Here is a 24607-nt window from a genome sequence, read left to right on the forward strand (position 1 = left end):
AGCCATCATGGAACTATATGTATTGAACTCTCTGGCACTTTGACCAAATATGACTGGGACTGTTGTCCTCATATAATTGGGAACACATGCCCCTTACATAGCTGGGAGCCCCCTAACCTCCTAAAATGTAGCACCATGATACAGTGTTTCCCAAAATGGATGGTGATATAGCCCTCAAAGTCCGAAACAATCCAGGGGGTTGTAGCCTGGTGTAATTGGGGGACTTTATGCTTTTCACTCAAGGAAGGTAGATTTCGAGAGGGGGTGTTGATTTTGTTTTCTGGGAAGTGGGCATGAGGCCATAGGAGGCATAGTCTGAGAACCTCTATTTTTTTGTTTGTTTGTTTGTTTTTGGGACACACTCGGCGGTGCTCAGGGGTTACTCCTGGCTGTCTGATCAGAAATAGCTCCTGGTAGGCATGGGGGACCATATGGGACAACGGGATTTGAACCAACCACCTTAGGTCCTGGATCGGCTGCTTGTAAGGCAAACAGAGAACCTCTATTTTTAGAAGTTTTTGTTTCTAGTACTCTCCCAAGTAGGAAAAAACAATAACAAGCAAACAGATATGAGCTTTGATCAGCATGTCAGTGCCAGAATGAGACCGTAAAGACTAAAGTTTATAATCCAGATAGGTTTATGGGCCAGAGCGGTGGCACAAGCGGTAGGGTATTTGCCTTGCACACACTAATTTAGGACAGAACTCTGTTCCATCCCCCAGCATCCCATATGGTCTACCAAGCCAGGAGTAATTTCTGAGCACATAGCCAGGAGTAACCCCTGAGTGTCACCTGGTAGGGCCCAAAAACCAAATAAATAAATAAATAAATAAAAATTATAGGTTTAACAAGGCAGGGGAAGTCAGATGATATAATAATCAATCATATGTCTAAGAAACAGGCCAGTATGAAAGTAAAGTTTCTGTATAGCCAAGTATGTGGTTGGTTTTGAATGAAAAGGTCAGAATGAAGCATTCTGGACACTAGCTTCACACACTGGGCATCTTTATCAGAAAAGTGCATCCTTCAAAGACTTGGCTAGGGCCAGGGAGATAGCACAGGAGCTCATGCAGAAGCCCTACATGTGGCTGGCCCTGATTGAATGCCAGAATCACATGGTTCTCTGAGTATCACCGGGCCCCCCAGGTAACCCCTGGACCTGAGCAATATTATCCTGAGGTCCTAGCACTGAACAGTGCAGTTTGGTGCAGTTTACTGAGAATAGTGGAGGCACCTCCAATCCCTGACTGAACCCCCCCTGAACACTGTTTGTGAGACCTAAAAAGAAAAAGAGATAAAAAACAAAAACAAAACAACCCAAGGGGGAAAAAAAATGATGTTGATTTTTACAGGCTGCTTAGAGAAAAGTCATTCCAAAGAATGACCTCTAGTGGCCAGGAAGATTATAGTTCATTGGAACCTAAACTTTAAAAAAATTTTCTATAATTTAATTGTGCTATAATTTCTTTTTTTTAATGTTGTTTAATTTATTTTTTGTATTAATTTTTTAATATAATTTTTATTTTGACCAAAGCGTATTACAAATCTTTCACAGCAATTTTTTTTTTGGTTTTTGGGCCACACCCGGCAGTGCTCTGGGGTTACTCCTGGCTGTCTGCTCAGAAATAGGTCCTGGCAGGCACGGGGGACCCTATGGGACACCAGGATTCGAACCAACCACCTTTGGTCTTGGATTGGCTGCTTGCAAGGCAAACGCCTCTGTGCTATCTCTCCGGGCCCTACAGCAATATTTTAGGTACATAGTGGCATTGAATCAGGGCCATTCCCATTCCCACCACCAATGTTGTCCTCCCTCCACCTGTTTGGAACCTGAATTTAACTCAACCTGATTTCAGCCTTTTTGTGGATCACACCTCCAGTGCTCAGAGTTTACTCCTGGCGGGTATAGAGACCCTACGTGGTACTGGGAATCCAACAGCAAGCACCCTACCTGCTGGTACTTTCTCTTCAGCTCCACTAATATGATTTTTTTGTCTTAATATGCTATGATTTCAGTCGGTAAAGGGATTCAACAGTAAAATATTTGTCTTGTGTGTAGACTTGAGTTTGAGTTCTTTCACCTCAAAAAAGTCAAGATTTCCTCCTGTGACAGTCTTGTAATCTTCTTACTGTGAGTTGTACTGCAAGGATATCATTTAGGCGTATCAAAGAAGAGGATGGGTTGGAGTGATAGCACAGCAATAGAGCATTTGCCTTGCATGCAGCAGACCTGGGACTGGCCCACATTCGATCCCCGGCAATCCTTTTAATCCTCTGAGCCTGTAAAGAGCAATTTCTTTTTTTTTTTTTTTTTTTTTTGGTTTTTTGGGTCACACCCGGCAGTGCTCAGGGGTTACTCCTGGCTGTCTGCTCAGAAATTGCTCCTGGCAGGCACGGGGGACCATATGGGACACCGGGATTCGAACCAATCACCTTTGGTCCTGGATCGGCTGCTTGCAAGGCAAACGCCGCATCTCGCCGCTGTGCTATCTCTCCCTAAAGAGCAATTTCTGAGCACAGAGCCAGGAGTAACCCTGAGTGACACCGAGTGTGGCCCCAAAACAAAAAACAAAACAAAAATAAAACAAACATACAAAACAGAAAGAAGAGGTAACTACATGGGTACAAAGAAACTAGAACTCAGGTCTTGGCCCAGAGAAACCTGAAGTAGAAGACTGTTGTGAACATTGTTTACCAAGAATAATTTAATAAATAACAAATCAATATTCTTAATATTAACAGAATATTGTGCTTATTAATTCTTAGATTTATATTTCCTAAAAAAAGGCTGCCAGCAACTTAGCAAATAAGACAGCATGGCAAAATATTAGATATATACAGGGGAATGATATAATTTATTGCATACAATTTTAAATAGGGATTTGTGCCTTTATTTTTTTAATTTATTTTGGTTTTTGGGTCACACCCGGCAGTGCTCAGGGGTTACTCTTGGCTTTGTGCTCAGAAGTCAGTCCTGGCAGGCTTGGGGAACCATATGGGATTTGAACCACCGTACTTCTGCATGCAAGGCAAACACCGTACCTCCATGCTATCTTTCTGGCCCCTGTGCCTTTATTTTTTAAAACTTACTCTCCCTCTTTTCTGGAACTCATATTAAATGTATATTGCATTGACTTATTCTAGTCTCACTTCTTAAGTTCTCAAATATTTTCCTTGCTATTATTAACATCTTCAGATGTATTTCCAGTTTGGTACTTCAACTCCAGTTCTGCTTAAAAAACTTTTTTCAAAAAAAAAAACAAACTTTATTCATTTACTTTTTGTTTCTGGTTTTTGGGCCACATCCAATGGCACACAGGGGTTCCTCCTGGCTCTGTGCTCAGAAATCACTCCTGGCAGGCTTGGTATGCTGGGGATTGAACCATGTCAGCTGCATGCGAGGCAAATGCCCTACTCGTTGTGCTTTGGCCTCTCATTTACTGTTTAAGTCTTTTGGTCATATTTGATTGTAGTTAGGGATCATTCCTGACAGTGTTTGGATAACCATATGCCATGCTCAAACTCAAATCAGCCATGTGCAAGGTAAGCTCTTTGTCCCCTGTGCCATTTATATTTCCTTTACACATGAGTGTTGGATGCACATGCGTTATACCTGGCAGTGCACAGGGCTTACTCCTGGTAGTGCTCAGGGACTGCATGTGGGCAAGAGATGAAACCTATATTGGCCAGCTGCAAGAAAAACACTTTAATCTCTTGCCCACATGCAGTCCCTGAGCACTGCCAGGAGTAAGCTCCCTAGTAGCTCCCTAGACCCCTTTTGTAATCTGTCTCACTCTGTTAGTGCTCAAAGGGTTACTTCTGGCTCTGCACTCAGGTATTAGTCCTGAGTACTCTGGGGATTATATGGGAGGTCGGGATCCAACTCTGGTTGACTTGGTACAGGGCAAGGCAAAGACCCTACCTGTTGTACTATTGTCACTCTGGATCTCAAATTTCCATCTTTATAATAGCTTTTGACTTGCATTATTCTGGAAATATAAATTCAAACCATAACCTGACAAATTTTCAGTGGAGAAATTCCTTTTTGCCTGTTTCTACCCAGCATCACAACCTTTGTGGGTGCAGAGTGGTGGTGGAGGTGAACTTTCTACTCAAGCGTCACCACTTAAACCCTAGACAGTGGAGCCCATGCCCCCTTGTGCCTCATGGGGTCACACAGTTCCTGGCTTGACCCTTCATTCAGTTACACGCCACTCAATTTCCTGCAGATACCCCTCAAATTTGCTTTGGGCCCACATCTGTCTCTTGCTCAAAGATTACTCTTGACAGGGCTCAAAGATCATATGGGGTGCCGATAAATCAAATCAGGGTCAGCAGTGTGCAAAGCAACTTCCTTAAAATTTTTGTGAGCACAGGCCTGCATATAATATACTATACACACATACACACACATATATATAGTCTCTCAGTGGTGTGTGTGGGATGATTTCAGACTCATTAATTCACTGAATGGCTGACATAGCATGGACTGCATTTTAGGATTACAATTACATAAAAAAATATCAGTGAGCACTGGAAAGAACGGGCCAATGAAACTGATGTTTGAGTCATGAGATTATAGAGATTAGAAGCTTTTCTTCTGGAAAAATGATTTTTTATTATTGTCAATGAAACAAATACAGGGGCTAGGGGAGAGAAGGAACCCAAATAAATAAAACTCTTATCTAAGAAGAGTTATTATTATTTTTTTTTTAGTACACCCAGTTGCCTTCAGGGGTTACTCCTGGCTCTATGCTCTGAAATCAGGCTGACAGGCTGGTGGTGGTGAGGCAAATGGAATGCTGAGGATCAAACCCAGGTAAGGCCATGTGCAAGGCAAACGCCCTACCCATTGTGTTATTGCTTTGGCCCTTAAAATTAGTTTTTAATACACAGGATCAGTTCCACTGAGTTGGTTGGGGTTAGACGTTTATTAAACCAAGCTTTTTAAGCTTTTAAATGATATCCACAGTCTGTATACAAATATATTTCACATACAAGTACAAGGTTCTTTGATTTGAACAAGTGGAAAAAGCCGAGATTGTTGGGAAATGAGGCACCACACCACTCGTGAGTGGAGCCAGAGGCCAGTTCCAGCTGAGAGTTAAAAGAAAACCCAGAAGGGGTCTAGCCCAACCCACACCCACTAGGAGAGATTTCTAAAAACCAGATATTGGTTCCAAGTTATAGCAATGAATTGTACCAAGGCATCAGTGTAATTTTTACATTCACAGATTGGCTAAAAGTGTACAAATTAAGCTTTTCTTCTAGATGACTCCCTCCCAGTTACCATGATTTGTAAGAAACATGAATTTAAATAGATGAACCACAGGTGGTTATAAAACATTTCATAAAATAATAAATATCTATCATCAGCAGAGCACAAGCTTAGGAAATTTATCTTTTTCCATAGCGTTCAGAAAATGATAAATTGGTCTAAGATCCCTCTTAGAAAAAGAAAAACACTTAACTATTAAACCTAGGGTCAAAATCTGAATACAGATGAGAATACACGAGACAAAAATCTGAATTTCTCCCATCTAATTATCCTGCCGAGTAGACACCACAATGAGCTCACAGCCCTTGAAATTTCTTAAAAAGTAACACACTGTTACCTATGTACAAACTTAAAATGATTCCTCGTGAGACAGACAAAAATGGATTGATTCAATAGTGGTATTAGAATCAGTGAAACTTGGAGTCAATTTTCTGTGCTTTAGCATAAAGTTTTCATTAGGAGGGTGAGAAGTTCCCCTAAAGTGTTCTGGATTGGGTTTTAAAAATCCCCACCAAAAAAACCTATTCTATAATCACTTCAGGTAGAGAAGAGGGGGAAATAAAAGCCCCGATCTGGAAAATGAAAAAAGGTTAAAATCTTACGAAGTGACTGAAAAGCCAAGAATGCGCAAGTGACTTTCCTCCTTTCCCTTAACACTGGCCAGTCCTTTGACAGGTATGTGCAATACTTTCTTAAAACCAGTCCTATTACATTGGAGGCAGTGATCCCTGAGCTGATTCTTGTACTAAACTTGGAACAGTACTCAATGGACATCATGGGCATTTTTCTGAGGCTGGCTTCTCTTAGATGGCACAGCCCAGAGTCACCATAAAGCTTGATGGCCATACTGACCAGCAAATGTTCCCAGAAAACAGCTTCAGAGGCAGTTCTTTATCCTAATTTCTGGCAGGGAGGGAAGAACATATAAAAGCTGGCTTAAGGTCACCTCAGCTGTTAACACTGGCCAGTTTTCTTGCCAAAATCATCTCCCTGGTTGAAGAGCCTGGAGCGTGCTGGATGAGACGAACCCTGACCTGCTAACACATATTCTTGTCTCCAAAAGGCGGCCTTTCCCCAACAAGGCTGGTTTTGTGGGACATCTGCAACAGCTCCTGGGTTCATAGGATCCCCCTTTCTACAGAACAGTTTAGAAAATAATCATTCAAAGTAGTAGTGGTTCTTTTCTTTAGTGGGCACCAGAAAGGGGCCGGCAGGGAAGGCCTGGCCCAGCAGAGACCCTGCCCTTTCCTAGGGTCTGCATGGATGCCAAGATAGTCACTGCAGGGCCCAAGGCCACAATGGGCAGCATGTCTGGACAAGACCACACCTCACAGTGGCAGAAAGCCCTCCTGTGGCTTGGGAAAGGCTCTCCATGCCATTTGCCACCACCTAATCGCTGGAAATCAGATCAGCCCAGTAAAATGTCAGGAAGTCCTGGTCCCTTGTTGGGAGGAGAGAAGAGGACTGATCTTCTGGCTCGGCTCCACTCAGGGGACCAGGCACTGTGAATGAATGTCTCGCTCAGGGGATTGGTGAGGCCTCAGGGAAATATCTACACAAAAGTACTCCCTAAGCAAAAGTATCAGACAAGTATCGAGCATGAACAGAATAGATCTGTTGCTGTCAGAAAGAATGGGGTACACTTTCTCTTTTCTGTCAGTGAATGCACATTCTGGTAGCCACTTGAGAGAAAAGTGGTGAAAATGGCAGAAAACTGCAGCAAGAGGATGAGAGGGAAATGGATTGTCTAGTTACAAACAACCAGTAGTTAAAAAGATCACCTTGCAATCCAAATAGTTAATTATGCTGGCTTTGAGAGCGTTGAAAAGTTACAGTATGTTGATTTGGGAATAATCCAGCCAGGTTAGTGCTGGTTATATTTTAACATCCTCAAAAAGGAAAACAATTCCTTCAAACACCTATGTATCAGATCTAAAACACTGAGCTGACACGCTTCCAATCTTAGAAGCTCCACCATAAGTGGGAGAATTTCCAAAGTGATTTTTAAAAAGGATTTTGAATTTGGGTTCAGAGGAACATCTGCAGAAGGAGAAAGGAACGCAGGCTCATGCCTTTGTATTGGTGTGTGACCAGCGATTTCAGCCTACAAACCATACCTCACCATCCAAAAATGAACCTGTACAAATTCACACATTTCCCTGATAGGATTAAAGTCAAGCCAACATCTGGTTGCCAAGTTCTGGTTTCTCCAAAAGATTGATCAGAAAGGGAGAGCTTTTCTTGACTCGCAATGGGATTCATTTTATAAATGTTCTGGGTGTCTTTGCAGACATAACAGCATTTCCTGGACGGGTTTGCCTTCATAGCAGATCTGGTAGACTGCAGTGAACAATGGAAACCTATTTGGGAGAAGGGAAAATAAGTCACCTCATTTATAATGCCAGCTTTTCCATACCACCTAACAGATAGCAGTTTCCATTTTCTACTCCCAGAAAACCAAATGACTGCCTTCTACTTATGATCTGACCTATGGGTATGCAATCTTGGGACCACCTATCCCCTATTTTGCCTGTTTAAAGTATATATCTACAAAAAGATCTCATGACACTCCTTCCAGGAAAATTGTGATGGCTCAGGTGCTTGGTCAAGTCTTGTTCAAATGTGTCAACATTTAAATGATTGGAGGACTGGAGAGACAGAATGGGAGAAATGAATGAACATATCTGTTGATATGTCTGCAACCCTGGTTCTATTCTTGGCATCACAGATGGGTCCCTGAGCATCCCTAAGGGTCACTCCTGAACACAAAAGTTAGAAATAGCCTCTGAGCACCACTGGATGTGGTTCACCACCTCCAAAAAAAAAAAAAAAAAAATATATATATATATATATATAGGCAAATATTTCACACGTATCCCCCAAATACTTTAACACTGATCCCAAAATATGAAGTCTTGTTTATTCTTCCCTTCTTTCTCTATGTGAACAAAGATATAAATAAAAGCTTGAAGTAGATAAGGTCATAAAACTATGGGCCAAAGTACTGTAAGAAAAGATAATATTATCCCAAGGGATAGGGATAATGGGTTCAGCAGAAATCACTAAGGAAATAAGCCAACTTCAACCTGCTCTGTACTCGGAAGCCATGCCTGGTAGAACACTATATGGTGGTGGTGGGGGAACCCGATATGGTGGCACATATTTGAACCAGGTCTTTATCTTAATCTCTGTACCATCTCTCTAGCCCCTCAAACAAGTATTTAAAAGGACATAAAACACAATGACCATATACAGATTAGCTTGAGAGAATGTAGTCTCAAAGGCTATTCTGACCATAAATTAGTTAGAATTCTATAATGACAGGCTGGAGAGATAGCACAGAGATTGACATCCTTGCTTTGCAAGCAGCTGACCCGATATGATCCCCCACTTTCTATTTGGCACCCTGAGCCTCACAGAGCCAGGAAGAAGTCCAGAACACAGATGGGTGACCATCAAGGCTGCAAAGACACAGGAACATAGAAGACATAACGATAGTACCTCCATCTTTCTTTGGCAGGGAAGTCCTGTTCTTCAGAGGCTGATTTAAGACTTCTGTCTCTGTGCCTGACTGATTTAAGTTTTTTTCCTTTTGCTATACCTTATGGTGCTCAGGTGTTACTCCTTACTCCTGGCACTGCACTCAAGAATCATTCCTGGCAAGCTCAGGGGACAATATAGGATACAGCACCTTCTCCTGCTGTACTATTCCTCTGGCTCATAGCAATTTTTTTGTTTATTTGTTTTGGGGTCATACCTGGTGGTTCTCAGGTTATTGGGGGATCATATAGGATGCCACGAATCAAATACAAGTTGGCACTTGCTTTTTATTTGTCTTGTTTGTTTTTGTTTTTTGGGTCACACCCAGAAGCGCTCAGGGGTTACTCCTGGCTCTATGCTCAGAAATCGCTCCTGGCAGGCTTGGGGAACCATATGGGATGCCAGGATTCGAACCACTGACCTTCTGATTGCAAGTGAAATGCCTTACCTCCATGCTATCTCTCCAGCCCCCTTAACCTGTAAAATTCTAACACATATTTTTGCCATGTAAGGCTACCCAGACCTCAAATAGGCAACATGGAGCAGAGGGAGGATGATTATCTTGCAGGGGTTCCAGGGTCTTGTAGACTTACTTGTCCACCAGTCCCTTCTGTTTGAGGATGCGGAACACTTCAGCTGATGTCTGAGGTCCTTGCAGCTTCTGTCCATTTAGCATCTCCTTCTCGAGTTCTTCAATGGTCTTGAAAACAATGGAAAACATACATGTTTTTTTTTGTTTGTTTGTTTGTTTTGTTTTTGTTTTTGGGCCACACCCGGCGATGCTCAGGGGTTACTCAGAAATAGCTCCTGGCAGGCACGGGGGATCATATGGGACACCAGGATTCAAACCAACCACCTTTGGTCCTGGATCGGCTGCTTGCAAGGCAAATGCCGCTGTGCTATCTCTCCAGGCCCAGAGGGGAGAAGCCTTTTTTTATGGGTTGCTTTATTTTACTTTTTTAATTTTGGGTCACACTTGGCGGTGCTCAGGGGTTCCTCCTGGCTCTGTGCTCAGAAATATCTCCTGGCAGACTCAGGAGACCATATCGGATGCCGAGAATCGAACTGGGGTCTGTCCTGTATTGGCCGTGTGCAAGGCAAATGCCCTGCTGCTAAGCGATGGCTCCAGCCCCAAGGAGAAGCCTTTTTTTTAAAGAAGGAGGGTCCTTCTTTGCTAAACATGAGTTGGGAGGGGCCAACCCCCTGGTGCAAGCCCAGGAAAGGCAAATAAAGGTTTTCAAGGGCAGATTCCTGGGGAACAGAACCAGTCTAGGAGACCTCAGCTGGCTCCCCAGTCCAGGGTGTGTTTGGAGAGAGCAGGTCAGTGTTACCTTTCCTGTTCGGGCGAAGGCCTCAGCCACTCTGCGGTTGCGGCCACCATAGCAGGTGGTGATGAGATCAGCCACACCGCAGCTCTCCAAAAAAGTGGCCGTGGACACCTGGCCCTTGCAGAAGATCTTGGCAAAGGCGATCATCTCCATGAGCCCCAGGCGGATGACAGCTGCCTTGGTGTTGTCTCCACATCCGAGGCCATCGCTGAAGCCAGCCCCCACAGCCACGACATTCTGGAAGGAGAAGAAGGGACCTGTAGCTCAGGATGTGGAGTGGGGTGTGGGGGCTCTGTATTGGATGCCACGTACAGCCCTGGGCTCTAGTTTGGGTCTTGATTTTTTAGAGAGGACAAGTCTTTCTAGGTCCCACTTTGGGGACCACCAGGCTAGGTGGCCTGGAAGGAGATGCAAATAGAGGAGTTGGATCAGCCAGCGTGTCAGGTCAGCCAATAGCTGTCTCTGATTAGCTGCTGCTTGGAATAACTCTAACCTTTTTTTTTTGGGGGGGGGGTCACACCTGGCAGTGCTCAGGGGTTACTCCTGGCAGGCACGGGGGACCATATGGGATGTTGGGATTCGAACCATTGTCTGTCCTGGATTGGCTGCTTGTAAGGCAAACCCCTACTGCAGTGCTATCTCTCTGGCCCCAACTTTAACCTTTTTTTCTGCATTTATTTTTGTGTGCCTATTGTGTTTTTTTTTTTGTTTTTTTTTGGGCCACACCCGGCAGTGCTCAGGGCTTACTCCTGGCTGTCTGCTCAGAAATAGCTCCTGGCAGACACGGGGGACCATATGGGACACCGGGATTCGAACCAACCACCTTTGGTCCTGGATCGGCTGCTTGCAAGGCAAACACCGCTGTGCTATCTCTCCGGGCCCTGTCTACTGTGTTTTTTTATTTATTGGGCCACACCTGGGCAGTTATTGGGCCTTGCACTCAGGAATCATACTTGGCAATACTCGGGGAACCCTATGTGGTACTGGAGTTCAAATCACTGTCACAGCCAAGGCCACATGTAAAACAAGTGCCTTTTTTCTCTGTATTATTTCTCCATCACCAGAGGCATCCTAATACAAGTGAAAGGGCTGAGCCTGGAGCTCCAAACAGTACTTCGGGTCATGGCACTTGGAAAAAGGATAAATGTGGATGCCAAGGATCATCAGAGAGCTCCAGGTATTCATTCTGGGCTTCCACTAGAGAGGGTGTGTGTGTGTGTGTGTGTGTGTGTGTGTGTGTGTGTGTGTGTGTGTGTGTGTGTGTGTGTGTGTGTGTGTGTGTGTGTGTGTGTGTGTGTGTGTGTATGTGTGTGTATGTGTGTGTGTGTTGTATGGGGATTGTAGGGCTAATTACCTTTCTAAGGGGACCAGATATTCATTCTCTCTTCAGTCATCATTACTTCATGGGTCCCACTAGACAGAGAACTCTGGGCTTCCACTAGAGAGGGGTGTGTGTGTGTGTGTGTGTGTGTGTGTGTGTGTGTGTGTGTGTGTTGTATGGGGATTGTAGGGCTAATTCCCTTTCTAAGGGGAGACAGAGAACTCTGGGCTTCCACTAGAGGGGTGTGTGTGTGTGTGTGTGTGTTGTATGGGGATTGTAGGGTTAATTCCCTTTCTAAGGGGACCCTGGCCCTAGCCCAAGTTAATCGCCCTTGCAATCACTTTATCAAAAGGAGAATAAATTCACTGAGCAACTCAGAATGTGTCTGAAACAGCATCTGAGCAGATGTCCTCGGATCTCGCTCAGCTGTGAAAGTTATCATTAGCCACTGTGCATTTAAACCTGCTGTAAATGATTCTGGAGCTAAAAATACTATGATGTTTGGGAGAGAGATGGACTCCAATCCCACTCCATTTCCCGATTAAGGCAGCGATTGGGGACCATGTCCATTCCAAGAGCAACTTCACCATTCGAAACAGGGCACATTGGACCCCACTCATTTTCTCTACCCCTCTATCCCACAAAAAGAACAATTAGGGAGCCTTCTAGAATACACTCTCAAATGTTTATGTACACACATATACAAAAGATAGTAATTTTTAAAAATGTGCTGGTGTGGAGAACATGATCGAAAGCTATTTATATAAAAAACAGGTAAAAAACTAGCAGAAGGAAGTGGACACTGGTGGTAGATGTGGTGCTGGAAAGATGTATACATGAAAATTATAAAATTATATTATAAAACACAGTACTGCAACAAAACTAAATAAAAGTAGGGCCAGAGATATAGCACAGAGGTGGGCATTTGCCTTGCATGTGGCCAACCCAGGACAGACTCAGGTTCAATTCCTGGCATCCCATATATATGGTTGCCTGGCCTGCTAGGAGCAATTTCTGAGCACAGTGCCAGAAGTAACCCCTGAGTGCACCAGGTGTGGCCCAAAAACAAAAACAAAAAATGTGTAAGATAAATAAATAAAGCAGGTCAAACTATTTGAAAAGTAAGACCCAATCATTTTTAGTATGCATGTTTTGATTTGGAGGCCTCATCTAGTGGTGCTCAGAGCTTACTCCTCATTCTACACTCAGGGATCATTCCTAGCAAGGTTTGGGGACACTTAAAAGTACTAGTGACTGAACAAGTCAGCTGTGTGCAAGGCAAATGCCTTAACCTCTGTGGTATCTTCCTAACCCAAATTTATTTTTTGAGTTATACTTGGAATTGTTCAGGGCTTACTCTCAGCTTTGTTTTCAGGGGCCACTCCCAGCAGCACTTGGGGGACCATATATGGTGCTGGAGATTGAATCAGGGTTGGTCATGTACAAACGCTTTAACCCCTATGCTATCTCTGCAGCCACTTTTTTTTAAAAAGAGAAATACAAGTACATACATGTGCTAGAAGGAGGAGAGGGCTGCGTGGTTTGGAGGAACACTTGGTTCCTCCCAGACACTGTGGGCGATGGTTCAAAATTAAAATATATGAAAAATAAAAAGATGAGGGCCAGAACAATAGAAGAGAAAGTAGGGTGCTTGCCTTGCACATGTCTGACCTGGGTTGAATTTAGACCAACAGCATTCTTTTTTTTTTTTTGGCCCGGGGTTGGGGGGAGGAACAACACCTGGTGTTGCTTAGGGGTTACTTGGCTCTGTGCTCAGAAATGGCTCCTGGCAGGCATGGAGGACCATATGGGATGCTGGGATTCGAACCACCATCCATCCTGGATAGGCTTCATGCAAGTTAAAAGCCCTACTGCTGTGCTATCTCTCTGGCCTGAGACCTACAGCATTCTTAAGCACCACCAGGAGTAAGGCCTGGCCATGTAACCCAATCCCACCCCCAAATTAAAAGAAAACAAAAAGGTAAGACATGCATATAATATTATATGTAGAGGGCCGGGCGGTGGCGCTGGAGGTAAGGTGCCTGCCTTACCTGCGCTAGCCTAGGAGACGGACCGCGGTTCGATCCCCCGGCGTCCCATATGGTCCCCCAAGCCAGGAGCGACTTCTGAGCGCATAGCCAGGAGTAACCCCTGAGCGTTACCGGGTGTGGCCCAAAAACCAAAAAAAAAAAAAAAAAAAAAAATTTATATGTAGAAATTATCAGACTTTCACTTGAATTCTTCTACTTATCTGAAATGTGCATGCTTCACAGTCAGGAAGAAGCAAAATGATTCCATAAGAAAAAAAAAATCTAGCCAGAGAGATAGTATGGAGGTAGAGTGTTTGTCTTGCATGCAGAAGGACGGTGGTTTGAATTCCGGCATCCCATATGGTCCCCTGTGCCTGCCAGGAGCGATTTCTGAGTGTAGAGCCAAGAGTAACCCCTGAGAGCTGCCAGGTGTGACCCCACTCAAAAAAATTCTATTACTCCTTGTTTTGCTAGCTACTGACCAGGAAAGTTTCTGTCCACTTGGCTTCTAGGGCACATGAACCAAACTTCTACGTCAGTCTGCACAGAAAACCCCAAAAACTATGCTCAGAGTCTCTGAAACCCATGTTCACTCTGACTGGGAAATTCCACTTCATTTTGAATCCTTCCCTCTCCCTGTACAATGGGCGATTGGACTCTAAGACTGCTAAAGTCTCCATTTGCAAAACTGCATCTCTTCTGCAAGCTGACAAGAAGAATGGCAATGAATCCGCTTTCAAAGACCAGCCAGAGAAAGGATGGTGAGTGGCCCTCTACCCCGATTGCCCTCTGCCTCCCCATACACCACTTCCTGGGTTGGAAGCAGGCACAGACCTACTCACAGACTTCCTGCCAAAAGAGATGAAAGGCTGTGCTAAGGTCAGACGGACATGGACGGGCCTGGGTCCCCATTAGCAGGCGCTTTTTCCGGAGTGCCTCTCCAAGAATCTTTCTTCTACCCCAGCACCCTTCGTTCTGGGCAGGATCTCAGTCTCTTCATTGACCGCCCCAGCTTATTCAGTCACTTAAAAACAGCTTTGGAAAGGCAGAGACTAGTGCAGAGCAATTAGGCATTCACGGTACCCCTGCTGTCAAGTGGTCATTAGTTTAATGAAGGACTATTAAAAACACATAAACATCCCAACAAAAATAAACAAGCTGTGAAACCAGCATCTTGAATGTATAATAGGACCTGCATGTGACAGGAAGACCCTCACAGGCCTGGAGAAATACAGATGGGTGCTGTGTTCAAACCTATAATTGGCTTCATTTTTGAAATTCTCATCTTAGAGGACATATGACCATAGTCACATGCTGTCATTGTTCCAGAAAGTAATGTTCTGTTCTTGCTTTAAGAGTGAAAAAAAGGGGGCCGGGCGGTGGTGCTAAAGGTAAGGTGCCTGCCTTGCCTGTGCTAGCCTTGGACGGACTGCGGTTCGATCCCCCGGTGTCCCATATGGTCCCCCAAGCCAGGAGCAACTTCTGAGCACATAGCCAGGAGTAACCCCTGAGTGTTACCGGGTGTGGCCCAAAAACCAAAAAAAAAAAAAAAAAGAGTGAAAAAAGGAGGGCCGGAGAGATAGCATGGAGGTAAGGTGTTTGCCTTGCATGCAGAAGGATGGTGGTTCGAATCCCGGCATCCCATATGGTCCCCTGAGCCTGCCAGGAGCGAATTCCTGAACTTAGGACCAGGAGTAATCTCTGAGCACTGCCGGGTGTGACCCAAAAACCAAAAACCAACCAACCAAACAAACAAAAAAACCAAACAAAACCAAAAAACAAAAACAAGAGTGAAAAAAGGGGTGCAGAGATAGTATAGTGATAAGTAAGGCCCTTGACTTGCATATGGCGTACCTGGGTTCAATTCCCAGAACCACATATGATCCCCTGACCTCTGCCGGGGTGAGCTAGTGGACTCTGGGCATAGAGCTAGGAGTAAGCACTGAGCACTGCCAGATGTAGTCCCCACTTCCCCCAAAAAAGAAATTTAAGGAAGAATGCACAATTTAGAGAAAGTGTGGCAGGCTCTCTTTTAATCTCTGTAAGCCTTACCTTGACGAAGTAAGACAAAAGTCAAATTGCTAAATTCCCTTCCTTGGGCCCTCACAATTCCTGCAAGTTAACTTTTGCTAGAAAGGAAGTGGCTGAATTCATAAAAGGGAAATGCTTTTGTAAAGTGTTGGCTTGTTCCCTCTATTTCTGAGGTGAGAGAGTAACAAACAGCTCTGGTTCCAAGGAAAGCGAGGGTAAAGGCGGATAAGTTGGGTCACCAAGAGTTGAAACTCCCTTTTTCCTTATCAAGTCACTGGTCAGCAGAAGCTGCTTTCTTAGTTTGACTTTTTTTCTTTCCCAGCATAGGTGAAATCATTCTTAGAAATACCTCTGCCAGTAGTCAAGCATTTTTCCTTGAATAAAGGAAAAAAAAAAAAAAAAAAAAAAAACCGGACCTTGCACACTGCTGACCTGGGATGGACCTCAGCTTGATCCCTGGCATCCCATATGGTTCCCTGAGCCTGCCAAGAGCGATTTTTGAGCACAGAGCCAGGAGTAACCCTGAGCACTCCCATGTGGCCCAAAAACCAAAACCAAAACCAAAACCAAACCAAACCAAACCAAAAAAAAAAAAAAAAAAAAGGGGCCGGGCGGTGGCGCTGGAGGTAAGGTGCCTTGCCTGCGCTAGCCTAGGACGGACCGCGGTTCGATCCCCCGGCATCCCATATGGTCCCCCAAGAAGCCAGGAGCAACTTCTGAGCGCATAGCCAGGAGTAACCCCTGAGCGTCACAGGGTGTGGCCCAAAAACCAAAAAAAAAAAAAAAAAAAAAAAAAAAAAGAAAAGAAAACAAACACAAAAAAACCCTCTAAGCCTTGAGAATAGTATGTAAGGGATTCTAGCTCCTTTACCTGTTCTAGATAATAAGTTGGAGAAATATAAGAACAAATAAGCTACTTTGCTGCCCAGGGAAACTCTACAATCATGCTATTCTCTCTGCATTCCAAATATTAATACTGCCAATTTTCCAAAGAACAACATACCACAATCCTCCCGATTCACAAATCAAAGCAAAACATAAGTGAGAGAGAAACTCGAAACACCCAGGATGAAGTCTAGGAGAAGCAGGAAGTAAAAGACAAGGATTTCAATTCACCATTCTTTGCTGCCATGAGCCCAGAGAACACAGGGACCATTGTTCTGGAGGCAATTCAATGATGTGTGCAGGGGAAGTCACTCCAGAGCAGAAACAACAGGCTGACTTTACCTTAAGAGCACCACATAGTTCAACAGTGTCAGCGTCATCCACGACGGTGATTCGAAAATTTGGAGTCTGCAGGAGCTCCTTGAAGAGAAGGCCATTTGCCATTACTTTGCTGCCTAGTGAAAAAAGGTGAGCAAAAGGAAGCGATACTGAAATCATGAGACCCAGACTTGAACCACCAAATCCTAAAAGGTACCTGCCACTTGAGAGTTGGAAAGGATCACCCTGGACAAGAATGGGTGTTGAAAGGAGGGTGCTGAAAGGAGGCAGTGTCATACATGCTGCTCTCTCAGGAACAGAGTTGCAAATGAAACACAAAGAAAGAAAAGAATAAAAGAGAGGGGCCAGGTGGTGGCGCAGTGGTAGGGCATTTGCTTTGCACGTGGCTGACCTAGGAGGGACCACAGTTCGATCCCCGGGCGTCCCATATGGTCCCCCAAGCCAGGAGTGATTTCTGAGCACAGAGCCAGGAGTAACCTCTGAGCATCACCGGGTGTGGCCCAAAAACAAAAAACAAACAAACAAAAAGAGAGAGAAGAAAAGTATTTGTCATAGAGATAGGTTGCTGGGGGTGGAGGAATGCTGGGGACTTCGGTGATGGGAAATGAACTTGGATAAAGGGATGGATGTTGAAATTCTTCACCAGTAACAACTTTTTTTTTTCTTGTTTAACTCTTATTCAATTAAAAAAAGGTGTCTGTCAAGATTGGGGGTGGGCAGGTGGGAGAGGGGACCTGGGAACACCAGTGGAGGGAGAGTTGACATGGTGGGGGGTGGGAACCAGTGCTGGAACACTGTACGTCAAAATCCCAACTATGAATAACTTTGTAAACCTGAAGCTCAATGATTAACTAACCATGGAAGCTAATGCCTTAACATTCATAAACTTTAAAAATCGCTTTTTTATTTTTTGGTTTTGGCGCCACGTCTGGTGGTGCTCGGGGGATCCCTTCTGGCTTGGCACTTAGTAATCATTCCTGATGCTGTGCAAAGAATCATATGGGATGTTAGGGATTGAACTCCGGTTGGCTGCGCGCAAGTGAGCATTTTATTCTCACAAGCCCCTATAAACATTTTTTAATGCAAAAAAATATTTTGTTGTTTGTTCTTGGGCCATACCCTGCAATACCAGGGCTTACTCTTGGCTTTGTGCTTAGGGATCAGTCCCAATAGGGCGCTGGGGATAGAATCCAAGTCAGCCACATGCAAGGCAAATGCCCAACCCGCTATATTATTGCTCTACGCCCCCAAATAAATATTTTATTTTATTTTTGTTTTTTGGGGCCACACCCGTTTGATGCTCAGGGGTTACTCCTGACTAAGTGCCCAGAAATTGTCCCTGGCTTGGGGAGACCATATGGGATGCCGGGGGATGGAACCTCGGTCCTTCCTTGGCTAGCGCTTGCAAGGCAGACACCTTACCTCTAGCGCCACCTCACCGGCCCCAAATAAAGATTTTTTTTTTTTTTTTTGGTTTTTTTGGGCCACACCCGTTTGATGCTCAGGGGTTACTCCTGGCTATGTGCTCAGAAATCGCCCCTGGCTTGGGGGGACCATATGGGACGCCGGGGGATCGAACCGCGGTCCTTCCTTGGCTAGCGCTTGCAAGGCAGACACCTTACCTCCAGCGCCACCTACCCGGCCCCCCAAATAAAGATTTTATTAAAAAAATTTCTCACCTAAGTTTTCACACTCGAGAGCAGTTTAGAATAACTTTTTTCTTGTAAAAAGCAACATGCTTGTCACAGAAAACTTTCATAGGAATAGACACAGAACATAAAAAAAAGATTCTGTTTATCAATGATCTATAATTTGACCAAAATTTCAAGGGACTTAGGTGTTCATAAACAATTTGTTCTACCTCTTTCATTTACTCATATTTGAATCTCCACAACACTTCTCAAAATAAATAGAATAGAATGGATATGTGGTTTAACAATAATTATTCCATTATTATTTCATTATTCCTAGGGCCATAGAGATAGCATGGAGGTAAGGCATTTGTTTGCCTAGCATGCAGAAGGATGGTGGTTCGAATCCCAGCATCCCATAAGGTCCCCCCGAGCCTGCCAGGAGTGATTTCTGAGCATAAAGCCAGAAGGAACCCCTGAGCGCTGCCAGGTGCGACCCCCAAAAACCAAACAAACATTATTATTCCATTATTTCATAATTATTATTATTCCAATATAACAATATTATTCCATTATTCCACAATTATTCCATTTATGACATGAATAATTTTCTGTGAGTTTCCTTTATTCTCTCCCCCTGTCCCCCAGTTTTTGGGTAATCACAGCTCAGGAGCTATTTGTGGCTCTATGCTCAGGGTTTGGCCTTGTGCAAGGCAACTAAGTGCCTAACCCCTGTACTATCGCTCCAGCCTCTATATGACATCTGATAACATCATTTTGGGAGGGGCAGATCATACCTGGTGATGCTCAGTGACTACTCCTGGGTCTGTTCTGCTATCACGGATCTCTCCTGAAGGGCTTGGTGAACCAAGGTATTGGGGACTGATCCCAATTTGGCTCTTTTGCAAGGCAAATGCCTTACCTGCTGTATTATCTCTCCAGTCCCTGAATGTCACTTGAAATGCCTTTTCAGGGGCCACAGACATAGTACAGAGGTAAGACACTTGCTTGCTTTGCATTTAGTCACGTCAGTCAAACCTGGTTTGATCAATGAGTGTCTCTCCTGAGCACTCCTGAGGACAGAGCCAGGAGAGCCAGGAATGTTCTCCCAAATGAAAAAAAAGACAACCAAAACAGCCTGTAGAATATTTTCCTGTGTTCATGCATCATGCTAAATAGGGGGCCACACCCGGCAGTGCTCAGGGGTTACTCCTGGCTGTCTGCTCAGAAATAGTTCCTGGCAGGCATGGAGGACCATGTGGGACACCGGGATTCGAACCAACCACCTTTGGTCCTGGATCATCTGCTTGCAAGGCAAACGCCGATGTGCTATCTCTCCGGGCCCTCTATTGTTTTTTTTTTACTGTGCAAGTTTATAGTTCAATTTCTATGTTTACATCTGTAAGTTACTGTTCAACAGTGTTCACACATTTCCTAGGAAGAGAATAAATACTCTTTTTAATTGAAGTTAGGCTTAACTGCACCATGGGGAAGGGATTTGGGGTGGGAGTTGGCTTGAATAGATCTACCATTAACTTTGGGCTCATCCACTTGACTTGCAGGGCAAGTTAATAACAGACACAATGCTATGGAAGCTTAGAGACTGTGCACAGTTGGATGGGTTCCCACGCTCGCCCAATCTCTGTGAGACCAGGTCTCTGCCAAGAGGGAAAGGGAAATCACAGATAAGACCAGTGGATTCCAGCCTGTGCTTATTTTTGTCTGCTACTGAAATTCTGAGATTGTTTATTATTCAGAATTACCATGGCCACTGAGACTTGATCCACACCACATGTTTGTTTTTGCTTTTGTGCCACACACGATGATGCTCAGGGATTACTTCTGGCTTTGCATTCAGGAATTTCTCCTGATGGGCTCAGGGACCATATGGGAGGCCAGGTGTTGAACCTGGGTTGGCAGAGTGCAAGGCAAGCACTGTACGATGCCCTGTACTATTTCTCTGGTCCCCCATAACACAATTTCCTTGCCTCAATAGAAGACCAGGGGAATGCATTCAGAGAACATTTCTACTAGAAACCTATTTTTCTCTTCTACAGGTATTTTTTGTTTGTTTTGTTGTTGTTGTTGTTATTTGGGTCACACTCAGCAGCGCTCAGGGGTTACTTCTGGTTCTGTGCTCAGAAATTGCTTCTGGCAGGCTCAGGGGACCATATTGGATTCCAGGGATCGAACCCAGTTTCATCCTGGGTTGGCCGTGTGCCAGGCAAATGCTCTACCACTGTACTATCGCTCCTCTACAGGTTTGGCCCCTCTTCTACAAGTATTAATTTTACTTATCAGGAAGTCAAGTTCTCCTTTTCCCAAAGACTGGAACTGTGTCAACTGTGTCAAATGGTCTCGAACATACCATGTGGCTGACTCTATGCTATTTCAGTGTTATTTCATCAAGTGGGTTGAGCAAAAAATAGCCCTGGCCCCACCACATAATTTCATCACTATCTTTCTCCCTTGTTCCCCACAATGGGCCACTGCTCAAATGCCTCCAACTGAGAGATGCTCAGGGATAGACAAACCTTTTCCTCAAGTGCCTTTCATCTGACTTTACCTAGAAATTTGATCATTGACCAGGAGATGGGACCTTTTCGTTTGGTGCTTATCCACACTGCATCTATCAATTCTTCCATGGCCGAAAACCCGCATCTCCTATTTCCTCAATTTTCCCTTAGAAAATGCAAAATTATAAGGAAGTGCTCAGCAGGTCATTATAGTCACATGGTAAGCAGGGACCTATGGTGTCTGGCACAAAACAGAATCTCCATGGGCCATGTGGAAGGGCAGCCTTAAACTCATACAGAAGCAAAAGGCAGGACAATCTTCCCTACACACCCTCATTCCTGTCTGATCCAAACTTGTTCAGAAGCTTAGATGTTCCCCCGGAAGCTTCTGTATTGCTTACACTTAATGAGCCTGATACACAATAGAGTTTGAAAAATCTTGTGGGACCACTGAGCAGTGAGAGACTGTGGTCAGTCCCCCCAACCAAGGAAACTTTCACCACTAGAGGACACCAGAGTTCACTGTGTTGGCACATCTTCGCCCAACAACTGAAAGCAATGCCATTTCTGCTTCTTCCAGAATCCAGAGAGCTAAGATTCCTGAATCCACCTTGAGGAAAAATGAATTACAAGTGGACATCATTGAGAAGGGTGATCTAGAGAACAGTGCAATGATCACACAAGGGCAATTTCATGTTGATAGCAAACAAGCAAACCTCTATCATCCTGTGCTATCTATCCGTCATGCCACCTTCCCCCTCTCCTGGCCCAGGACCCCAAACTGTAGTGAGTGGTTGTCTATAGTCTCCTCCAATCAGGCCCTTGAATTCCTTTCATCTAGCATACTGCAGCCAGAAACTTGATCACTTTAGCCTTTCATTGTCTTGCATAATATTGACACTGTTTAGAAGTACAGGTTGGAAGGGTGTGGGGGTTAGGAGTGGGTCAGAAAAGAAAAAAAAAATTGAAGTACAAGTTTGTTTTTTCCTTACCTACCCATAATTCTTGGCTTGTCCTGTATTTCCTCATGATTAAAATCAGTTTATATAAGACAACTTTAGAAACAGTGACTTTGTATTCGTTCAATATTTTATTTAACTAACATTGCCCCTGCCAACATAGTCCCACCTATGGAGGCCTGGAAGCAGAAGATGTGGGGGAGAGACATGACTTATATGCATCTGTTTTTTTTTTTTGGGTCACACCCGGTGGTGCTCAGGGGTTACTCCTGGCTGTCTGCTCAGAAATAGCTCCTGGCAGGCACGGGGGACCATATGGGACACCGGGATTCGAACCAACCACCTTTGGTCCTGGATTGGCTGCTTGCAAGGCAATTGTCACTGTGCTATCTCTCCGGGCCCGACTTATATGCATTTGTATTTTTATGAAACAAAAGTTAATGGAGCCATCTGGAAATTGTCTTATCAATTATCAGGGTTGTAGGCAGATTAAAAAAAAAAATCCTAGCCAAAGTGTCCAGGTATCACAGCAAAGTTTTGTTTCTTTACATTTTGGTCCCATATCCAGAGATGCTTAGAGCTTACTCCTGACTCTCTATGTTTAGGGGTACACTCTAGTGGTGCTTGTGGGGCACTTATGGTTCTGGGAATTGAACAGGGGTTGACCATCTGCAAAGCAAATATTTTAATCCCAGTAGTGTATCTCTGGCCTTAAATGCAAAGTTGAAATGAAGCTGGGACTGGAGTGAAATTAGGGCATTTAACTTGCAAGCAGCCAATCCAGATTCAATCCCAGCTTCCTATATGGTCCCCTGAACACTGACTGGAGTGATCCTTGAGTGCAGAGCCAGGAGTAAACATCTCTGAAGTGGCCAAAAAAACACAAACAAATAAACAAAAAAGGTTTAAATGAAGGACTACCATATAGAAAGTTTGTGGCTACCAGCCAGGAAAAATGGCAATGACAGTAGTTTCCAACCAACTAGTTGGCAAAACTACAAATTTTGATTAGTATAAGTTGATTACAAATTTTGATTACCACAAATACGTTTTTTTCCAGTTATTATTTATTTATTTATTGGTATTTGGATCACACCTGGCAGTGCTCAGGGTCACTTCTGGCTCCGCTCAGAAATCGCTCCTGGCAGGCTCAGGGGGCCATATAGAATATCGGGATTTGAACCACCATCCTTCTGCATGCAAGGCAAACACCCTATCTCCATGCTATCTCTCTGGCCTCCTCCAGATATCTTTTATTTTAAAAATATATTTTGAAATAATTTCATCAGCAACACTAAAATAACAGATTTTGAGTAAATGATTTGCATGCAGAGGTCTTTGTTTAAATTCTTAAATTAAATATTAAATACTTAATAGTTCTCTGAGCTTGGCTAGAAGTAACCTCCAAGCAAGTGCTGGGAGTCAACCCTAAGCACTCCTAGGTGTGGTCTCACATCCCCAAAATAAGCTAAATTAAATTTGAAGTGGCTTCAAATTAAGCTGTGAAAGAATATAAACCTATAAAATAGGCAAATGAATGTGTACAGAACTTTCTATAGTAATTTCCCTTGGGAAGAGAGAATAGGTAAGAAATAACAACCAATTCTAATCTTTTTTTTTTTTTTTTTTTGGTTTTTGGGCCACACCCGTTTGATGCTCAGGGGTTACTCCTGGCTATGTGCTCAGAAATCGCCCCTGGCTTGGGGGGGACCATATGGGATGCTGGGGGATCGAACCGTGGTCTTTCCTTGGCTAGCGCTTGCAAGGCAGACGCCTTACCTCCAGCGCCACCTACCCGGCCCCACCAATTCTAATCTTATACCGTCTTATACTGTTTGAATTTTCTTCTTCTTCTTTTTTTTTTTTTTTTTGTTTTTTTTGTTTTTTTGTTTTTTTGGGCAGTGCTCAGGGGTTCCTCCTGGCTGTCTGCTCAGAAATAGCTCCTGGCAGGCACGGGGGACCATATGGGACACTGGGATTCGAACCAACCACCTTTGGTCCTGGATCGGCTGCTTGCAAGGCAAATGCCACTGTGCTATCTCTTCGGGCCCTGAATTTTCTTGTGTATATATTTTGCTTGTCAACCTGGATAATAATATTCTAAGCCATCTTGTTTTCTTGTATATAATTTATGATACTTCTCTCCAAAATTTTGTTTCCCACAAAGCAAGTTTGAAGTGCCCAGATATGGGGATTATCGGTGAAATATTATGCATATATAAATGCACGTGGTGCTACTTTGAAAATTGTTTTTACATATTGAGTACGTGGGGCCAAAGAGATAGTACAGTAATAAGCCTCTTCTATTGCACACAGCCAACCCAGGTTTAATACTGCAAACCATATGGTCCTTCCAGCCCACCAGGAATGATTCCTGAGTGTAGAAATAGGAGTAAACTCTGACTATAGTGAAATGTGCTCCCCACACAAAAAAAATCACTGACTACACAAAGCAACTACAAGTGGTATACAACTATACAAAATTATGCAAATAAAATCATGCAACTATAGGAGATAATAAAAAAAGGTTTTGACAAATGGGGGCTAGATAGTACAGTGGACAGAGCACTTGTTTTATACATGGCTGGCCCAGGTTCAATCCTCAGCATCTCATATGGTCCTCTGAGCCTCACTAAGAGTGAGTGCATGGTTGGGTATGCCCCGTCACCAAATAAAAAATAACAAAAAATAAAGTTAAAGCCTAAATTAAAGGAGAGAAAAGCTAAAGGTCTTAATTTGATGGCCTTTG

The 24607-nt window shown here is 43.9% G+C and overlaps 1 protein-coding gene across 1 annotated transcript in view; it reads right to left on the bottom strand.

Annotated features, from left to right (window-relative positions):
* Positions 1-7405: 7405 nt before the first annotated feature.
* Positions 7406-24607, bottom strand: part of GPD1L (glycerol-3-phosphate dehydrogenase 1 like) — a 49206-nt gene continuing 32004 nt past the window's right edge. The window contains exons 5-8 of the mRNA XM_049766434.1: positions 16756-16868; positions 10150-10383; positions 9412-9518; positions 7406-7638 (exon numbers count right to left, since the gene is read on the bottom strand). Coding sequence (XP_049622391.1) covers positions 7542-7638; positions 9412-9518; positions 10150-10383; positions 16756-16868 — 551 coding nt within the window. The 3' untranslated portion in view covers positions 7406-7541. The remainder of the gene's footprint in view (positions 7639-9411; positions 9519-10149; positions 10384-16755; positions 16869-24607) is intronic.

Source organism: Suncus etruscus, chromosome 20 (genome assembly GCF_024139225.1).
Source record: "Suncus etruscus isolate mSunEtr1 chromosome 20, mSunEtr1.pri.cur, whole genome shotgun sequence".
Classification (NCBI taxonomy): domain Eukaryota; kingdom Metazoa; phylum Chordata; class Mammalia; order Eulipotyphla; family Soricidae; genus Suncus; species Suncus etruscus.